This window comes from Zalophus californianus, chromosome 16 (assembly GCF_009762305.2).
Source record: "Zalophus californianus isolate mZalCal1 chromosome 16, mZalCal1.pri.v2, whole genome shotgun sequence".
Lineage (NCBI taxonomy): Eukaryota > Metazoa > Chordata > Mammalia > Carnivora > Otariidae > Zalophus > Zalophus californianus.
Genome location: NC_045610.1, coordinates 19471079 through 19487895, shown reverse-complemented (window position 1 = coordinate 19487895; position 16817 = coordinate 19471079). Strand labels below are relative to the sequence as shown.

The 16817-nt window shown below is 36.7% G+C and overlaps 3 protein-coding genes across 3 annotated transcripts in view; 2 read left to right on the top strand and 1 right to left on the bottom strand.

Annotated features, from left to right (window-relative positions):
• The window catches only part of NF1 (neurofibromin 1), a 276385-nt gene that overhangs the window by 46538 nt on the left and 213030 nt on the right, over window positions 1-16817 (bottom strand).
• Window positions 339-4549, top strand: EVI2A (ecotropic viral integration site 2A). The gene is made up of 2 exons (XM_027625867.2): window positions 339-549; window positions 2940-4549. The coding sequence occupies exon 2, from the start codon at window positions 2955-2957 to the stop codon at window positions 3657-3659; it is 705 nt and encodes a 234-aa protein (XP_027481668.1). The 5' UTR covers window positions 339-549; window positions 2940-2954; the 3' UTR covers window positions 3660-4549.
• Window positions 3311-16520, top strand: EVI2B (ecotropic viral integration site 2B). Its single transcript, XM_027625865.2, has 3 exons — window positions 3311-3329; window positions 7243-7309; window positions 14775-16520. The coding sequence occupies exon 3, from the start codon at window positions 14792-14794 to the stop codon at window positions 16157-16159; it is 1368 nt and encodes a 455-aa protein (XP_027481666.2). The 5' UTR covers window positions 3311-3329; window positions 7243-7309; window positions 14775-14791; the 3' UTR covers window positions 16160-16520.

Sequence of the window (16817 nt, the reverse complement as noted above, 5' to 3'; positions counted from 1 at the left end):
CTAGGTCTCCAAACTCATGTCATCAAATCAGTCTGTGGTACACAAATAAAATTTTTAGAGATTTTAATGCTGCAGGAAAAATACCATTCCATCTTCTTTTGAATGATACTATCATTCAAAAGCACATTGCAGGCATATATAATGAGCATAAGGTCAAAAGGCCCTGAGCGGAAAACCCTCCCTGCCCTGGAGGCGGGGATTTGTTGTACAAAGCCTCCTGTCATGCCAGTGGCCAACTGGACAAGTTGGACTTTCTGGGTTTTTTTTTTTCTTTTTTTCTCCCCCCCCCCCCCGCATCCCTCCCCCCCCCCGGGACATGTGCTTTAGTTGCAGCAGAAAGGAAATGTGTCATCTGTGGTTTGGTTTTAAAAGTGGAAAGCTAGCTGTACATATCCTTTTTTTTTTTTTTTTAACTGCAGATTTACTTTAAGGTTCATATTCTCCAAGTCTATTCTGCTTTAAATTACTTGGAAGCTGTGCTTCAAGACAAGAAAAGAAGTGGCTTATTAAAATCAGGTTATAATCAGATTTTGACCAAGAATTTGTAAGGTAGGTCATATATATTCGGCTTTTGTTATGCCTTTTCACTCGTAACTTTGTATGGACTAGTGCTCAAGGAAGTGCTTTCAAAGAGTACCTAAGAATCTTACTAACAAAGTAGAATCATAAGTGATTGAAAATGTATGCTGTTTTTTTCTGTCCTATTAAGTAATATTTAAGTTAGAAATGGAAAGATTTATCAACAGTAGTTTTTATCACAATTAGGAAGGATCTGAGTTTAGACTCCACGGTGAATTGAAAAGTTTTGTTATTTAAAAAGTTGAAAAAATAAAGTTCTCATTACTAATGCTTAGGCATTATAAATTTTATTGAAAATGACCAGAGATAAAGAAAACTTTTGATAGCATAACCTGGCCTCCATGGCATAAATTAGGAATGCAGAGACAGTCCTCTATTCTCAGGCATTTGTAAGGGCAAGAGAAAGTCTCATTCTGTTAACAGTTTGTTTATTTGGGGATGACAGTACATCTGGCTGAAGACAATCAACAGCAGGCCTATTATCTACCCCGTGCATGGTAAGCACTGCTAAAATGTGTATGAATACCAAGATGTATACTACATTGTTGATGAACTAATGTGATAAGAATAACCCACCTTAAATAATTTTAGCACTGAATGCAGAAATCTAGTCTAGTATGAAAGGATGGAAATTACTTGCTAATCCAATTTAAAGTATTTCTCTTTGTGAAAGAATCATAAAGTATACAAAGATTTTTGTTATTCAACCTAAAAACTGAAGCTAAACGCTATTATACAGAAGTCAGTGTGCAATATCTTTAACTATTAAAGAGCATAATCCAAAAAGTCATCTTAATTCTAGAACACATAATAAAGGTTTTTTCCTTTAGGAAATACTACTTCAGTGGCTAGTTTCCATTTAGCATTGTTTATTACAAGCTACTTTTGTTTGTATAACAACATAAACATTTGTTATTTTCAATTTCTGTATATCAATAGCATACAAATTTTATCCAATGACATATAGCAACTATTTCTAATAAAACCTCGAAACTCAAAAAAAGCATGACTAGCAGCAGCATCTGTCTTACTTGGGTGGTGGTTAGAAATACAGGATCTCAGGTCCTTCCTAGACCTACAGAATCAGAATCCAATTTAAAAAAAAAAGAAAAACAAAACAACAACAAGAAAAAGACTCCCATGCACATTCAAGTTTGAGAAGAACTTCTCTAAAATAAGGTTCTTAAATAGGTAATTTCACTGAGTAAGTCTCAGACGAATAATCTAGTTTTGCTTCTGTTTAATGCTAACAATAAAATATTCTTACAAAAGTAGCTCAGATGAACAGATTATTACTACAAAAGAGTTCTATTTAAATCTTCAATCATAGGGTGGATAATGAGAATTAGGAACAGACTTGTCCCCTTTTTGTACTGGCTTCCAAGGAGCTTGAAGACAAAACTAAAATTCATCTTTTTTATTTATATGTTGAGACTTATGATCTGCCTTGATTTCCCACTTCCCATAGTCTAAATCCCCCCAAACCTGATGTTCTCTATTTTACTGTATAATTTACTTAAAAAAATTATGTCAAAACAGGGATACAAAAACATGCTAAGCATAAATGATGATGAAAAAAGTCAGTAACTTTGGTTTAACTTTTGAGATTATTCAGAAGAAATCTGGCATGCCTTTGCTTTTAGAAAGCCACAATAAGTCAGGGGATATACCGGTGAAAAGAGAGAACCACCACCATATGATTGCTTTCACAAATACCGGGAGCATATTTCTAAGTACCAGCTTTATTCTAAGCTTCAAGATAAACACCCAAGAAGAAAAAAGAACATCCTGAATTCCTATTTGAAATCCATTTTCCTTTGGTTGCTACACTTCCCCTTTCTCGACCCCAAAACAAAAACCAAAAAAGCCATTTGCGTTTTCTTTTCATACATGAAGCAAAATGCTCAAGGCCACATTTCTCCTTTACTATAAAGATTGGTGACACATTTGTTAGAAGGTGGGGAGTTTCTGCAAGAAAGATCCTTAAATGGTTGGGAGCAGAAGAAAAAAAAAGGAATCAAAAAAACAAAGCAGAAGTATGTGACTCAAAGCTGAAGTTTAGTATGCTTGGGAGGGAGAAAACTATATAAAACCACGGGATTCAGTTTAAAATGATTCACAGTTATTTATAATGCTAACCTCTAGCATTTGAAAGAATAACAGAAATTAAATTGTTTCTTTATACACAGCCTGACAGAAAAAAAGTCAGTTAGAAGGAATTCAAACAGGATAGCAAATATTAGGCATGAGTTTGTAGCTCACTTTGTAAGATATCAGCTGTCCATCTTTTAACTACAATCACAACAACCAGGAACCATTATTCTTTCCCAAATTAATAAATTATACTGCTATCCCAACAGATTTCCAGCATATTCATGGACATGGAGCACACAGGACTTTACCTGCATCTTGCCCTTCTGACGACAACAGTTTTTTCTTGGTCTCCTGGAATAAACGCAAACTATACCCATCTGTGGGCTAACAGTACTACTGTCTGGGATCCAGATATTCAAAATAAGCCAGGCAGAAACCAAAATGAAAACATTAACACAAACCCTACAACTTCTACAGTAGATAAAAGAGGTAACTCTATAAACAGGACTGAAATAGCAACATCATCTCAGGTCACATCTCTAACTCCTATATCGGAACTGGAGCTTTATATACCTTCTGTCGTCAGGAACAGTTCTCCAACAGTACAGAGCACAGAAAACACAACCAAAGGTCACCGTGAAATTTTCAAAAAAGAGGTCTGTGAGGAAAACAACAACAAAATGGCTATGCTAATTTGCTTCGTTATAATTGCAGTGCTTTTTCTTATCTGTACCCTTCTATTTCTATCAACTGTAGTTCTGGCAAACAAAGTCTCATCTCTCAGACGATCAAAACAAGTAGGCAAGCGTCAGCCTAGAAGCAATGGTGATTTTCTGGCAAGCAGTGGTCTCTGGCCTGCTGAATCAGACACTTGGAAAAGAGCACAACAGCTCACAGGGCCCAACCTAATGATGCAATCTACTGGAACACTCATAGCTACAAGGGAAAGAAAAGATGAAGGAGGAACTGAAAAACTCACTAACTAACAGGCACTTTAGTCAAGAAAAATGCAAAGGAGCAATGAGAAAGTTTATGAAGTACAAAAATGAAATCAGTTTGATATTTAATGCCAACATGTTGGTTCGGTGGTCTAAAATTTGTTGACATGGCAGCCCTGCAATTTAGAATCCAGCAAGTGAGAAGGGGAGAAGTTTGCCCACCTTCTCAATTACTTAAACTGTGCACTTTTGTCCTTACACTGAGTATTTTAAAAAGTAAATAACCAAACACCTGAGAATGTGGGGAAGGTTTTAAAGACGAGTTGAAGGAATGGGAGGCAGAAAGGGACAATTAAATAAATATTTCCTGTTCAGTAACAGTAGTTAGATGATCTTCATCTGAATGTAATTGAACTTTGAAGAGTTTTAGTGTGTCCTTAGAGGCAAGTATATGCTTCAGCATCTAACAGAAGCCAAATTCCTAGTGCGCAGAGTTGAACTGTAGTTTAACAGTACCTTTGCCGAACGTGACAGAATCTGGACCAGCTCATATACCAATAAAGCTAATTTTATGCCACGTTTTCATCTTTACATATGGCACACAGAAGAAAGTGTTTTTCTACTATAAATATTTAATTAAAACTTTTAATTTTGTATAATGAATTAAGACTCAGAATAAAACTGACTACATATAATTGTATTCCGTTTATTATCTTAGGCAACACACTGTAAAGATCAATAAGAAATAGAGCTTAACTGAAACAGATGAGATTGTAACCACAACAGAAGGCCAAGTGTAAATGTAAAGCACATCTTACTGTTTAAATGCAATGTACCTCTAATCTATAAATACTGCTTATTGGAATATTTATAGCAAATATCCAAAGGGTGACTAATTTTCTGACTTCAAGGGTGCCAAGTGGCCTAATAAATGATCAGTTTTACTTTTTTTTACTATCTAATGTGACATGAGCAAAGGAAAGATGTGTGTATGTTTGCTCTCATTTGGAAAACAGGATACTCCAGGTCATTGTTTAACCTTTCAAGAAATTGGGTTCGAGTAAAATAATGACTTACACTTAAATCAAGACTTCCACCTTCAGTTAAATATATTACAGAAGTTGGTCTGAGAGACTTTCCAACTATCTACTAAAATTGATCCAGGGCATACTAATTAAAGACCAAGCTACATTTAAAAATTCTCATCCCTTATTGAGCATTTATTTTGGGCAATATGCTAGCCATTCAAGAAAAAATTTTATATATTTTTTTCCAAATATGATCACAATCTTACCCTCCCTTCTAGGTTTGTGATTCTCATCCTGATTGTGCATCAGAATCATCTGAAGAGTTTTTAAAGCTAGCCAATACCTAATTCCCACTCTCTCTTTCTGATTCAGCTGGAATGGGGTAACCTCCAAGCCCTGGTAATTTCTGCATTAATTCCCTAGGTGATATTGGTCTTGGTCATCAAAATCACTTCTTATGGGCACCAAGGCTTCAGAGATCTAATTTGTATCTTAAAATGGGAGGGAAAAACCAAAGCATCAATTTTATGATCAATTTATTACCAATTTGTTAGAAAAATAAATAAATTATAACCATATTATTCCAGATAAAGCTAAATATCAAAAAAGTAAAAAGGGAAGAGAACACTCATGCCAATCATGGTGACATCAGGTTATCTTTTGAAGGGTAAAAAGGACCAGACTGGCAATGAAACTGGGCAGAGCTCCCATCTTGTATAAATTAAAAATTTGAGATTGTGTACTAGAACAAACAGTGCTACACAAATCACTCATTGAGTCAAGTGTCATATATACTTGTCTGAGGAAATTTAAACAAATCAGTGTCCTTTAAAAAAAATAAGACATTAACTAGGTAAGTACTTTCATATTCAACATACAGGTCAACCATTTTCTGACAAAAAAAGATAAAGCTCCTATTGCAGGAATATTTAAAATTCATCACTCACCAACACCCTCAGAATGATGCTATCCAATGACAGTTCATGAACAAACAGAAGTGGTTCCTTTTCAGACTTGACAGTGTTTAAACACGATAGATTAAGATATATTTTGAGTTCAAAATTTAAAAGTTATTTTTGAAAAAAGAACACTTTTGCTTTCTACCCCAGGTGTTATGGTCCACATACTCAATTCAGGGATTTTAAAATAGTGAATCAAAAGTTCACAGTGTTTTGATTATTTTCTGCTTTATAGTAGGACCCCTTAAAAACAAAAACTATTCCTTTTGTGCCAAGTTATAAGTACCCTGATGTTAAGAACTAGGTCTCAACAGTCCATGATCCTCTGTAGTGATCAGGGAAAAGCAGGGCATGGCTTAATGCTTACCGTATCTACTCTAACAGGTGCTATGCTTGCTAGGTACTTTACATTTATTTAATCCCATAACAAATTTATAAATTAGGAGGGCGCCTGGGTGGCTCAGATGGTTAAGCGTCTGCCTTCGGCTCGGGTCGTGGTCCTGGAGTCCCGGGATCGAGTCCCGCATCGGGAGGCTTCCTGCTCGGCGGGGAGTCTGCTTCTCCCTCTGACCCTCCCCCCTCTCATGCTCTGTCTCTCTCTCTCTCTCTCAAATAAATAAATAAAATCTTTGAAAAGAAAAAAAAAATTAGGAATTATGACCTCCATTTCTCAGATGAGGAAAGAGGCTAGAAGGTGACTTGCCCAAAGAAATTTTTATTCAGACTGACTCATTCTCTTTTCAATATACTTTGCTTAACTTATTTATTTATTTTTAAAGATTTTATTTATTTATTTGAGAGAGAGAGAGAGCACGAGAGGGAAGAGGGTCAGAGGGAGAAGCAGACTCCTTGCTGAGCAGGGAGCCCGATGTGGGACTCGATCCTGGGACTCCAGGACCATGACCCGAGCCGAAGGCAGTCGCTTAACCAACTGAGCCAACCAGGCACCCACTTTGCTTAACTTATTTAAATCATGATTCCCAATTTATTTTACCTTCCACTGAGAAGTACCTACTTTGTGGGTAATCAAAGAGTTGTGCACTGAAACTCCAAAATCATTTAGTAAAGTACTCGGTCCAAAAAACTGAATTATACTTTTACCTGGGTTTTGTCTAAATTATGTACAAGGAAATAATGTTAACATTTACTGGTTTCCTACTGTGTGTGAGGCATTTATACATGTTATCTTATTTAATCTTCAAAATAACTCACTAAGAGAAATATTCCTCCACAGGAGGAAATGATGACTCAGAAGTACAGCAACTTGCCTAAGGTGATCGAGTAAACAGAACATATCATTCGCTTCTTACACAAAGAAATCTCACTTTGGGTAATAACCCAACTGGCAGTTTTTCCTTAGAATATTTAAGTTCCCCTCTAAAGTTCTATTCTAAGTATTTAAATTATATAATCACATTACTAGAGAGTCTCAAATGTTCACTTACCAACATTAATTAAAAGTATTCAAATCATAAAGCCGGAAACTGTGTTTCAAAATAAGTAGTGCATTTCTTAGTCATTTTGTGGCTTATTGCGCTTCCGGAACCAACTATCGATAAACTTCCTTTTTTTCTACAGAAAGCATTTCAGTTTGCTACAGGACCATTTTTAATCTGAACTGAACCACCCCTTTTGCTTTCTTAGCCAAATCACCAAAATGTCCAGATAGAACAAGAACTTAGCATTCTGCAAAAAGAAGTTAACAGCTGAGGTAAGAAAATTTTCACACAGGCAATCTGGTTTGATCTTAATTTTATATAAAATTTATTTTTAAAACTAAAATGTTGTTAGTGTTTTAAATTTAAACTCTGCTAGTCTAAAGATATCTATAACAGGTTTTGTAATTTGGTTGCATGGAATTAAAAAATATTCAATGTTGAGCTTGCCTCGAAGAAAAATTTTCAGCTAGGTTTGTATAATATTGCCCTTTTAAGTTTATTCAATCACAAGCCTTAGTTCTGTAATTAAAAGAAATAAACTATAACCCTGGTGGATAAAGCTAAAGGATACAAGTAAAACTAGAATCCATGGGATATGACTGAATTTACAATCCCCAAATACCAGCTGTTAAAAATTCTAACTTGCTTTCTATAAAAATTTTCCTATATATAATCCATAGATTTAAATTATTTTTAATCCCCTTTAGTTTCTACGGTAAAAATGGTCACCTTCACTTAATTTAAAAAAGAAACCAAAGGAGATTAGATGGGGTACTCAATTATCATTATTACATATGCTTTGTTTTTTACACAAATAGAATTTTGTATTTAAGTAATAATGGTTATAGGAAAATATTATGGCTCATTTTTAAAGTTTACTAAGACAAAACTGTTATGATAAAATGTGTGTACATATATTCATATCATCTACATATTTATGCAATACATTACTATCTGAGCTGTTGGTAAACAGTATAAAATAGATATGGGAAAAAAACACTCACAAGATAAATAATAGAAAATTGCTAATATGCATACAACATGCCTACTCTGTGAGTAAACTGGGCAGCTACAAAGTAAATATCCTCCAAATAAAAACTGCAAAGGGTTTAGTTTACAGAGACTTGTAATATCACAGAATATAAACTCATAGTGGGTGATATTCTATTTCAACATTTCATAAATATTTATGACTTTCCCTTATAGAAGTCCACTTTGGATTTTTTTCTAAGTAACTATTACATAAGTTAGAATATAAAGATTTTTATCTCTTTTTTAGATAAGACTTGTCTCTATATATTTTTAAAGGGTCAGTTCAAAATTTAGAGGGTAATAGTACCTTTGTTTTTCAACTAATTCCTATATAACTCTACTTAGAAGGAAATTATGACTTCTGAATAAGTTCAAATTTGTTAAATATAAATCTGATGCCTTTCAATGTCCGATCTTTAAAAGTCATCACAAATATATGTATTTATTAGCTCAAATATAGCTTATAGGTTAACCATTTAAAACTCTCATAACTATTTTCATAGAATCAGAGGCATAACCTGGTTTTCTGGTAGTTTTTTTTTTTTCCTACTCCTTACTCAAGACTGCCTCCAAAAGTTATTTATGTATCTGTTTCCAGAGAGCTCACATCTCCTCCCTTAGGCATTCCTGCTTCATACTTTTACTACGGAAGTCAGTGCAGCATGTTTAGTGACACATAACAGAAGGAAAGGACTCTGGGATACGACTGACATGATTTCTTTATCACTGCCTCTACTTAACAACTCTGACACTGGCAAGTTACCCTACATCTCTGTGTCTCAGTCTCTTTATCTGTAAGATGAAGGTAACACTACCCTGCTTGTTAAAATAGGATAGTACCTAACATTTAGCGGGTACTCAGTAAATGGTAGCTATTATTATTAAGTCTCCAAATACTTCCTATTAGAGTTCAAGGTTAATCTCCCTTTCTATTCCTACTCAAGATACAGAATTGCTGTTTTCCTCTTTTTATGATTTAATAATTTAACCAGTTGGAGATACAATATAACTAAATTTTAATCTATTCTATCTATATTGTAACTTATTAAATAAAAGTAGTAATAATATCAAAGTCCTAATCACTCATGTATTATTTTTTATATTGTTACCTATACTTGCCTTTTTATTTAGGATATGCTCTCCAAATCTCCTTGATTCTCTTTAAATGACATTTCTTATATCCAACTTAACAGAATCAATTTTAACTGTACTCTTTATGTACTTATGCATATTTATGAGAACATGTCTAATACATGAGGACTCCTACCTTCACTGTAACTGACTGTAAGATGCTTAGTTAAAACACAGCTGATGTTTTCCTTCCTCTTTTAAAACCTTTTTAGGGGCGCCTGGGTGGCTCGGTCGTTAAGCGTCTGCCTTCGGCTCAGGTCATGGTCCCAGGGTCTTGCGATCGAGCCCCGCATCGGGCTCCCTGCTCAGGGGGAGGCCTGCTTCTCCCTCTCCCACTCCCCCTGCTTGTGTTCCCTCTTTCGCTATCTCTCTGTCAAATAAATAAATAAAATCTTAAAAAAACAAAAACAAAAACAAAAAAACCACACCTTTTTAAATATTCAGGAAAAGCCAAAGGACCAAAATCACAGATTTAGACCTCAAAGTGACAACCTATAATAATAAGCAAGATACTGCCATATGAAGGTAGACAAATGTGGGATTTGCCTTGGCAGCAGACTAAGGGATTTCTAGAAAAATGCCATATAGAACGCATGGGTTCTTTAGAATAATTAGCAGTTATGTTCTGAATAGTACGAGGAAAAAATTAAAAAAAGAGAATCTTAAGAATACTTAGAACAGATAGGAGAACCTGAAACGAAAGCCTGGTGAGTTTGAGAAGACGGATGAGTCAAGTCCTCCATCGTGGGAAGACGGCTCCTCCCTGCTGCTTCCCAGGGTCCACAAGCCCAAACCCGTGACAGAGAGCAGCACTTAGGCCTTTCTTCCATCTACTTCAATCTTCTCCTCCACTTTAATCATCTACCCTAATTTCTTGCTAATTACATAACTACCACTTTTTCTTCAGTTTTTTACCAATTTTTCAATACCTTCTCTAGCCCACTGACCTTCCCCGTCCCTTTTCCATATATTTGCTGCCTCCTATAATTTCTGCTCTATTTTCCTCTTTGGTGTTATTTTTTATTTCTTTGCACTCCCTTTTCATTTTCTCTGATCTGACATTTTCTCCTTTTTACATTCCCCCCATATGGTTCTTTGTTTTTACCTTCTCTCCCTGAAGAAGCAATGTTGGTACTTCAGGTACACATGGTTTATGTATTTAAGAGAATACATATGTTATACAACTTTCTACACTGCTAATAACACTGGCCTTACTTCTCTGAGTTAGAAAAAGTCAGTTTCTTCACTATTATGCCCCCTATTTATTCCTGTGTTAAATCCTGCTCTTTCTTTTCTGGACTGTTCTGGTTTGCTGTAGTAGAGAGCTAACAAAGATTCTAGCATTCTGATGTAGCAGACCCTAGGAGGGCAGACAGCTAACTGAGGAGTGGGAAGAAGAAACACAACAGGTAAAACATGCAATTTGGTTTTGATATTGTTGTAACTCTTACATGACAAGTAGAAAAATCTCATATACTGAAGGTTTTATGATCTTCCTATTGTCAAAAGAGGCTATGAACCTATCAAAACTGATCTTACAAACTAAAATGGTTTATAATTATGTTCCTGTTCAGGGTCTTTCCTTCTCTAGTGCCTTTTTTAGTGAATTGAAAAGAGGAACTGTGTGGGCTTTGTTTTTTGTTTTTTTTTTTTAATTTTAAGTGAAGTCACAAAAGAGGAAACATTTTTAGCTGAAGACAATTCATGGCCTATATTTTCTGTTGCTTTGGATGGCATTTTTAAAAAACTAAAGTGAAACTCTGAAGAAGGGCTTTTGGGGGTGGTGGAAATCCGTTAAGAATAGAAAGTGGGAACTGCACATGGATAACCATCTAGAGATGATTCAAATCCCCACATTTATGCCAAAAGTTTCAATTTTTTCCCTTATGAAACCTTTTACAAAATGGATAGCAAGCATAATTTAATAACAGATTTCATCTTCTCTGCTTACATTCTGGCAAAAGTGAGTACGTGAATAGTGAAGAAAATGGAAAGGAACCATGAAGCCAATACAGGTTAAGTGTTTCCTGAGCTCGTAACATATATTGCACTTAGCTGTAAAGGAATCAAAACCCCTGAGGCGGTTTAGGGAGTAGAAAGAGCACATGCTTGTCAATCAGGTGACATATCTGTGATATAATATATATAAAGGTGATAGAACACTAGGCAAACTTTTTTTTTTTTAATTTTATTTGATAGAGAGAGAAAGAGAGCACAAGCAGGTAGAGTGGCAGGCAGAGGGTGAAGCAGGTTCCCAGCTGAGCAGGGAGCCTGATGCGGGGCTCGATCCCAAGACCCTGGGATCATGAAGGCTTAACTGACAGTGCCACCCAGGCACCCTAGGCAAACTCTTAATGCAAGTGAACTTGTCTCTTTATCTGTAAGTCAAGGATTCCTCATAGTCATTTAAAGGTTAAATGAAGTAAAATTATGTAAAACACCGGGGATAGTACAATACAGAATATGTTCTACATAAGCTTTTTCTTTTCTGCTTTCTTCAAGGTTCTTCTTTGAATGGGTGGGGATAATAAAAAGAAAATGTGCAAAGTTAAAAGTAATTTTAAAATGACACAATTATCTGAGAGAATAAAAGTGTCAGTATGGTAGGACCATGAATACTTACCTAAGGAACCACAAAGACAGCAAGACTAGGAGGTTCAGGGAATGGCTAAACTCTCTGCGCTATGGCCAGTCACCGAGAACTTGATTTAAGAAGGCGGATTTAAGCTGAGGTCTGCCCAGTGACAACCGGTTCAGACAGGAAAAGAGGCTGAGTTTGGGGGTGGAGAACACACTCTAAGAGGGTGAGAAACAGTGTAATTAAAAGTGTCTATTTAGGGAAAAAAGCATGTGTCTAGAAAGTACTTAAGATGGGAAGAGGCGCATTTGGCTGAATGAGAAGTTTCAGTGTTGAGACATGAGTCAGGATTGGTAAACTCAAGCCAGAAGGAAGAAAACTCAGTTTAGAATTTTTATCTTGACAGCAACGGGGAATCCATAAGTAAGGGAGCAGTAACTTGACTATAAATGCTTTCAGAAGATTAATTCATCAGCAGTGTGCAGGAAAGTTTAAAGGAGAAAAATTTTAAATTTAGGCCTGAAGTATTAGGAAGAAAAAAGAAAAGAAAAAGGAAGAGACCATATGCCCTCCCCTGAACAGGGTAGTTTACCATTACTGTGTGCCAAGTGGTAGAGGAGTAAGCAATGAAAACTACTCAAATATGCCGAAAAGTCTATTTATTTGCAAAACTTGAGGGTGTTCCTCTACTTCGCATAGAACATCAAATCTCTCTCACATTGGACTAGGAATCCTAGAAAAACTATAGTTTCTAATCATATTTACCAGGATCTAACACCCTGAGATGTCCCTTTACCTAAGAAATAACCAACCTAACGCTAATAACCAAATAGTTATCATTGTGTTTAACAGTATATTACACTTAGAGCTGAAAACTGTCTTAGTGTAACTCCTCACTTTAGAGAGAAGACAGTTGAGAACAGGAGAGATGAAATGACTAGTTCTTGCACTCATGTGCATCATTACACGTTGGAAGTAGAACTGGAATTTACTCCTCACGTTTTAGCATCCACCACATCCCACGAAAAGCCCTGCCTGCCAAACTTACATATGTGCCTTCTCTTCCCATGTCCATATGTTGTTCCCCTGACTGTAATACTTTAGTTGCTCAATTCCTTCTTACAGACCTTTCAAGACTCAATTCAAGTTTTACTTCTCTGAGAAACCCTCCCTGAAAGCCTCCGAGGCTGCAATGGTCCCTATGTGCACCTCTTGCATCCCTTTAGGAGAAAACTTATTAAATTATTATAATTATTTATTGATTGTTTCCACCACTGGAAACTTTTTTGGGGGGGTGTATCTCTTAAACCTAGAACAGGCCTGACACAAAGATAGTGTTAATCAATAAATGAATGAAAGCAGCATTGGACAACTTTACCAACTGGACAGAACTGACTCAACCAGATTCAAAGATCACTTAGGATTCTGAGTTGAACTGACTCCTTTAAGACTATGAGATCCTAGGGGTGCCTGGACAGCTCAGCTGGTTAAGCGTCAGACTCTTGATATCACCTCAGGTTGTGATTTCAGGGTCAGGAGATCAAGCCCCACACTGAGCTCCACATCTGGCTCTGTGCTCAGCACACAGTCTGCTTGAGATTCTCTCTCTCTCCTTCTGCCCCTCCCCCTACTCAGGGCTCAAAATCAATAAAATCTTTAAAAAAAAAAAAAGAGTAAGAGATCCTAACATAAAGACAGAGTGCTAGACTGATGATGCTATAGAGATTACTAACACAATAGACTCTCTGCATAAAAAACTTAAAGGTAACACCATATGAAAATAAAGAGAGGAGTCAGTTTTGACACGAAGACGAATTCTGTTTTAAATATGTTAAATTTGCTGACAGTAGGATATATAACATGGAAATGTCCACCAAGAAGTCATGTAAATGGAATGGAATTAAGGAGATTTAGGCTGGATGTGCAGGTTTGGGAGTTATGGCATACAGGTGAGAGCTGAAATTTTATAGAATCAGGATCAGAGAAAAGTAGCTAAGAGTAAGGACTGAATATCAAGTATCCATATTTAAGAAGAGAAAAACAGAAGCTAGTGAGATTAACATGAAAGGAAGACTATAACAAAGAGCTACTTGAATAGTAGTGAAGGCATAGTCAATAGCATTGAATGTGATCAAGAGAGGGAGAAAAAAAAAGAGAGAATAAAGTCAAGACTGTTGGATTAGGTAACAGATGATTACTGGTGTCCTTCAAAGCAACAGGATCAGTGTATTTCTAATAGTAAGGAAGAAAAGAATAGAGAGCACATGGAACCAGCATCAAGAGCCTATGTATTTCGGGCGCCTGGGTGGCTCAGTTGGTTAAGCGACTGCCTTCGGCTCAGGTCATGATCCTGGAGTCCCGGGATCGAGTCCCACATCGGGCTCCCCGCTCAGCAGGGAGTCTGCTTCTCCCTCTGACCCTCCCCCCTCTCATGTGCTCTCTCTCTCTCATTCTCGCTCTCTCAAATAAATAAATAAAATCTTTAAAAAAAAAAAGAGCCTATGTATTTCACAAGTGTGACGGATTGTAATGTAAAGAAGCTGGGCGGGGGTGGGGGGGTTGGGGCGCCTGGGTGGCTCATTTGTTAAGCATCTGCCTTCGGCTCAGGTCATGATCCCAGGGTCCTGGGATCCAGCCCTGCATCGGGCTCCCTGCTCCACAGGAAGCCTGCTTCTCCCTCTCCCAGTCCCCCTGCTTGTGTTCCCTCTCTCGTTGTGTCTCTCTCTGTCAAATAAATAAAATCTTTAAAAAAAAAAAAAGAAGCAGCAGCAGCTAGGGGGGCAGCAGGGCCAAGTACAGATCTTATGAAAGAATTGAGAGAGACTATTGCCTATGAGGTCCAAATGTTGTATGGTTAAGTTAGAATATATTCAAGAGTTATTTACACTACAGTGTATCAAGTCTAAATTAGAAACAATACTTATAAGTACCTACCTACTTTGCCAGACACCAAATAATACCTGTCTTTTTTTCTTTCATTACAAAACCTCTGGTAGGGTGGAAACATTCTGAAATGGATCCCAAATATTTCATCTTAATTTTGTTTTGTGGGCACATCAGTGATATATTTTCCTCAGAGACAGAAGCAATTACAACAGAGAAGCAACCACAGCCTACTTTATTTAGATCATCAAGGCCATATAACTCAGCTAATTCTCAAAACACAACAGAGAACCCTATCAGTCAACCAACACAATTCAACCATGTTTCCCCTGCAAAACCAATACCAACTGCCAAAGTTGCTGCTAGACAAACAACACCAGCTGCCTATGCTTCTTCTGAAAAACCAGCAGCACACACTTCTGCTGGGCAACCACTTACCTATAACGTCACCAGACAACGAATACCAATGGCCAACACCTCCTCCCAACAAACAGCAGTACCCACGTTTACTTCTGTTGGACAACTGCCACCATCTACCCATACTTCTACCAAACAACTGCCACCATTTGTCTCTACTTCCACTCAACAACCATCATCTGTCCATACCTCTTCTAGAAAACCAATATCACCAACTGTTCATAATCCATCTATACGACCAACACCAAGTGTCAAAAGTTCACCTAGGATTACTCCAGGATTCATCCTAGAAATGACCAGTAGCAAAAATATCTCACATGAAACCAATTCTAATTTAGCTGCCATATTAATTGGCATAATTCTGACTTCTTTGTTGGTATCTATAATCATAATTGTACTATGGAAATGCTTGAGAAAACCAGTTTTAAATGATCAGAATTGGGCAGGCAGGTCTCCATTTGCTGATGGTGAAACCCCCGACATATATATGGATAACATTAGAGAAAATGAAGTACCCACAAAACGGACATCAATTGTTTCACTTATGCCCTGGAAACCAAACAAAAGCACACTCTTACCAGATGATTTGGAAATTAAGTTATTTGAATCAAATGAACACACTGAAGATTCCAACAACCCCAAAACAGAGAAGATAAAAGATCAAGCAAATGGTACATCAGAGGAGAGTCCTGGTGGATCAACGATTGGCACTGCAATTTCTTCTTCAGATGATGCCGATCTGCTTCCACCACCTCCCCCACTTCTTGATTTAGAAGAACAGGAAAGTAACCAATGTGACAAACCCACAGTGACAATTCTATCTCCTCTTCCAAATGATTCCACCAATCTCCCGCCATCTCTGGACTGTCTCAGTCAAGTCTGTGAAGATCACAATTCTGAGTTCGAACAAAGATTTCCACCTCCACCTGACTTACTTAACTTGCCCCTGCCACCAGGAGACTTCATGAAAAACCAGGCAGATTCCAACAATGAGATCCAGTGTCAGGAGTTCTCTATTCCTCCTAATTCGGATCAAGATCACAGTGAATACTTGCCGCCCCCACCTGAAGAACTGTTATAAATATTATAACTTGCTTTTTAGCTGATTTTCCATCTTTCTTATGGAACTCCTTCTTTTGTTTTTCTTCCTGTGATGATGGCAACTGGTAGCCAGTTTTGATTTTTATTCAGGAACTGCCTGAAATCTGCTCAAAGCCCACGTGCGTAAGTGGAACTTATTTTTAAAAAATGATGTAACAGTGATCTATTCACTGGCTGTTGTACCTAACTTTAATGTATAGTACATTTTACATATGTATGTAAATAACTTAACCATTTTGGAAACAAGCAATCTACATACACTTAATATCACCTAATAGATTTTTTCCCCCTGAAAAGCTGTGTATAAAGTTACCTTGAATAAATAACATTTTGTTTTTCCATTTCAAAGTTTGAGGTCGGGGGGGGAATGAGAAATTAAATACATGTTCCAAGTTTTAAACAAAACTCCAAATTTTAAATTAATACCTCAAATATTCCAAGTTTGTGGGGATGAGAAACTAAAATGCATGTTTGAGAATACAAAAATTTCCTTTTAGCTCTCACTGGAAACAGTAAAGCAAATCTGTTAAAACATCAAATGGGGGGGTGTTGGATTGGGGATATCTACTCTGAAAAAATAGGAGCATGCACCATAAACTGTAGACATTTTCTCATCTTGTTGGGAGAGCACAATTTTT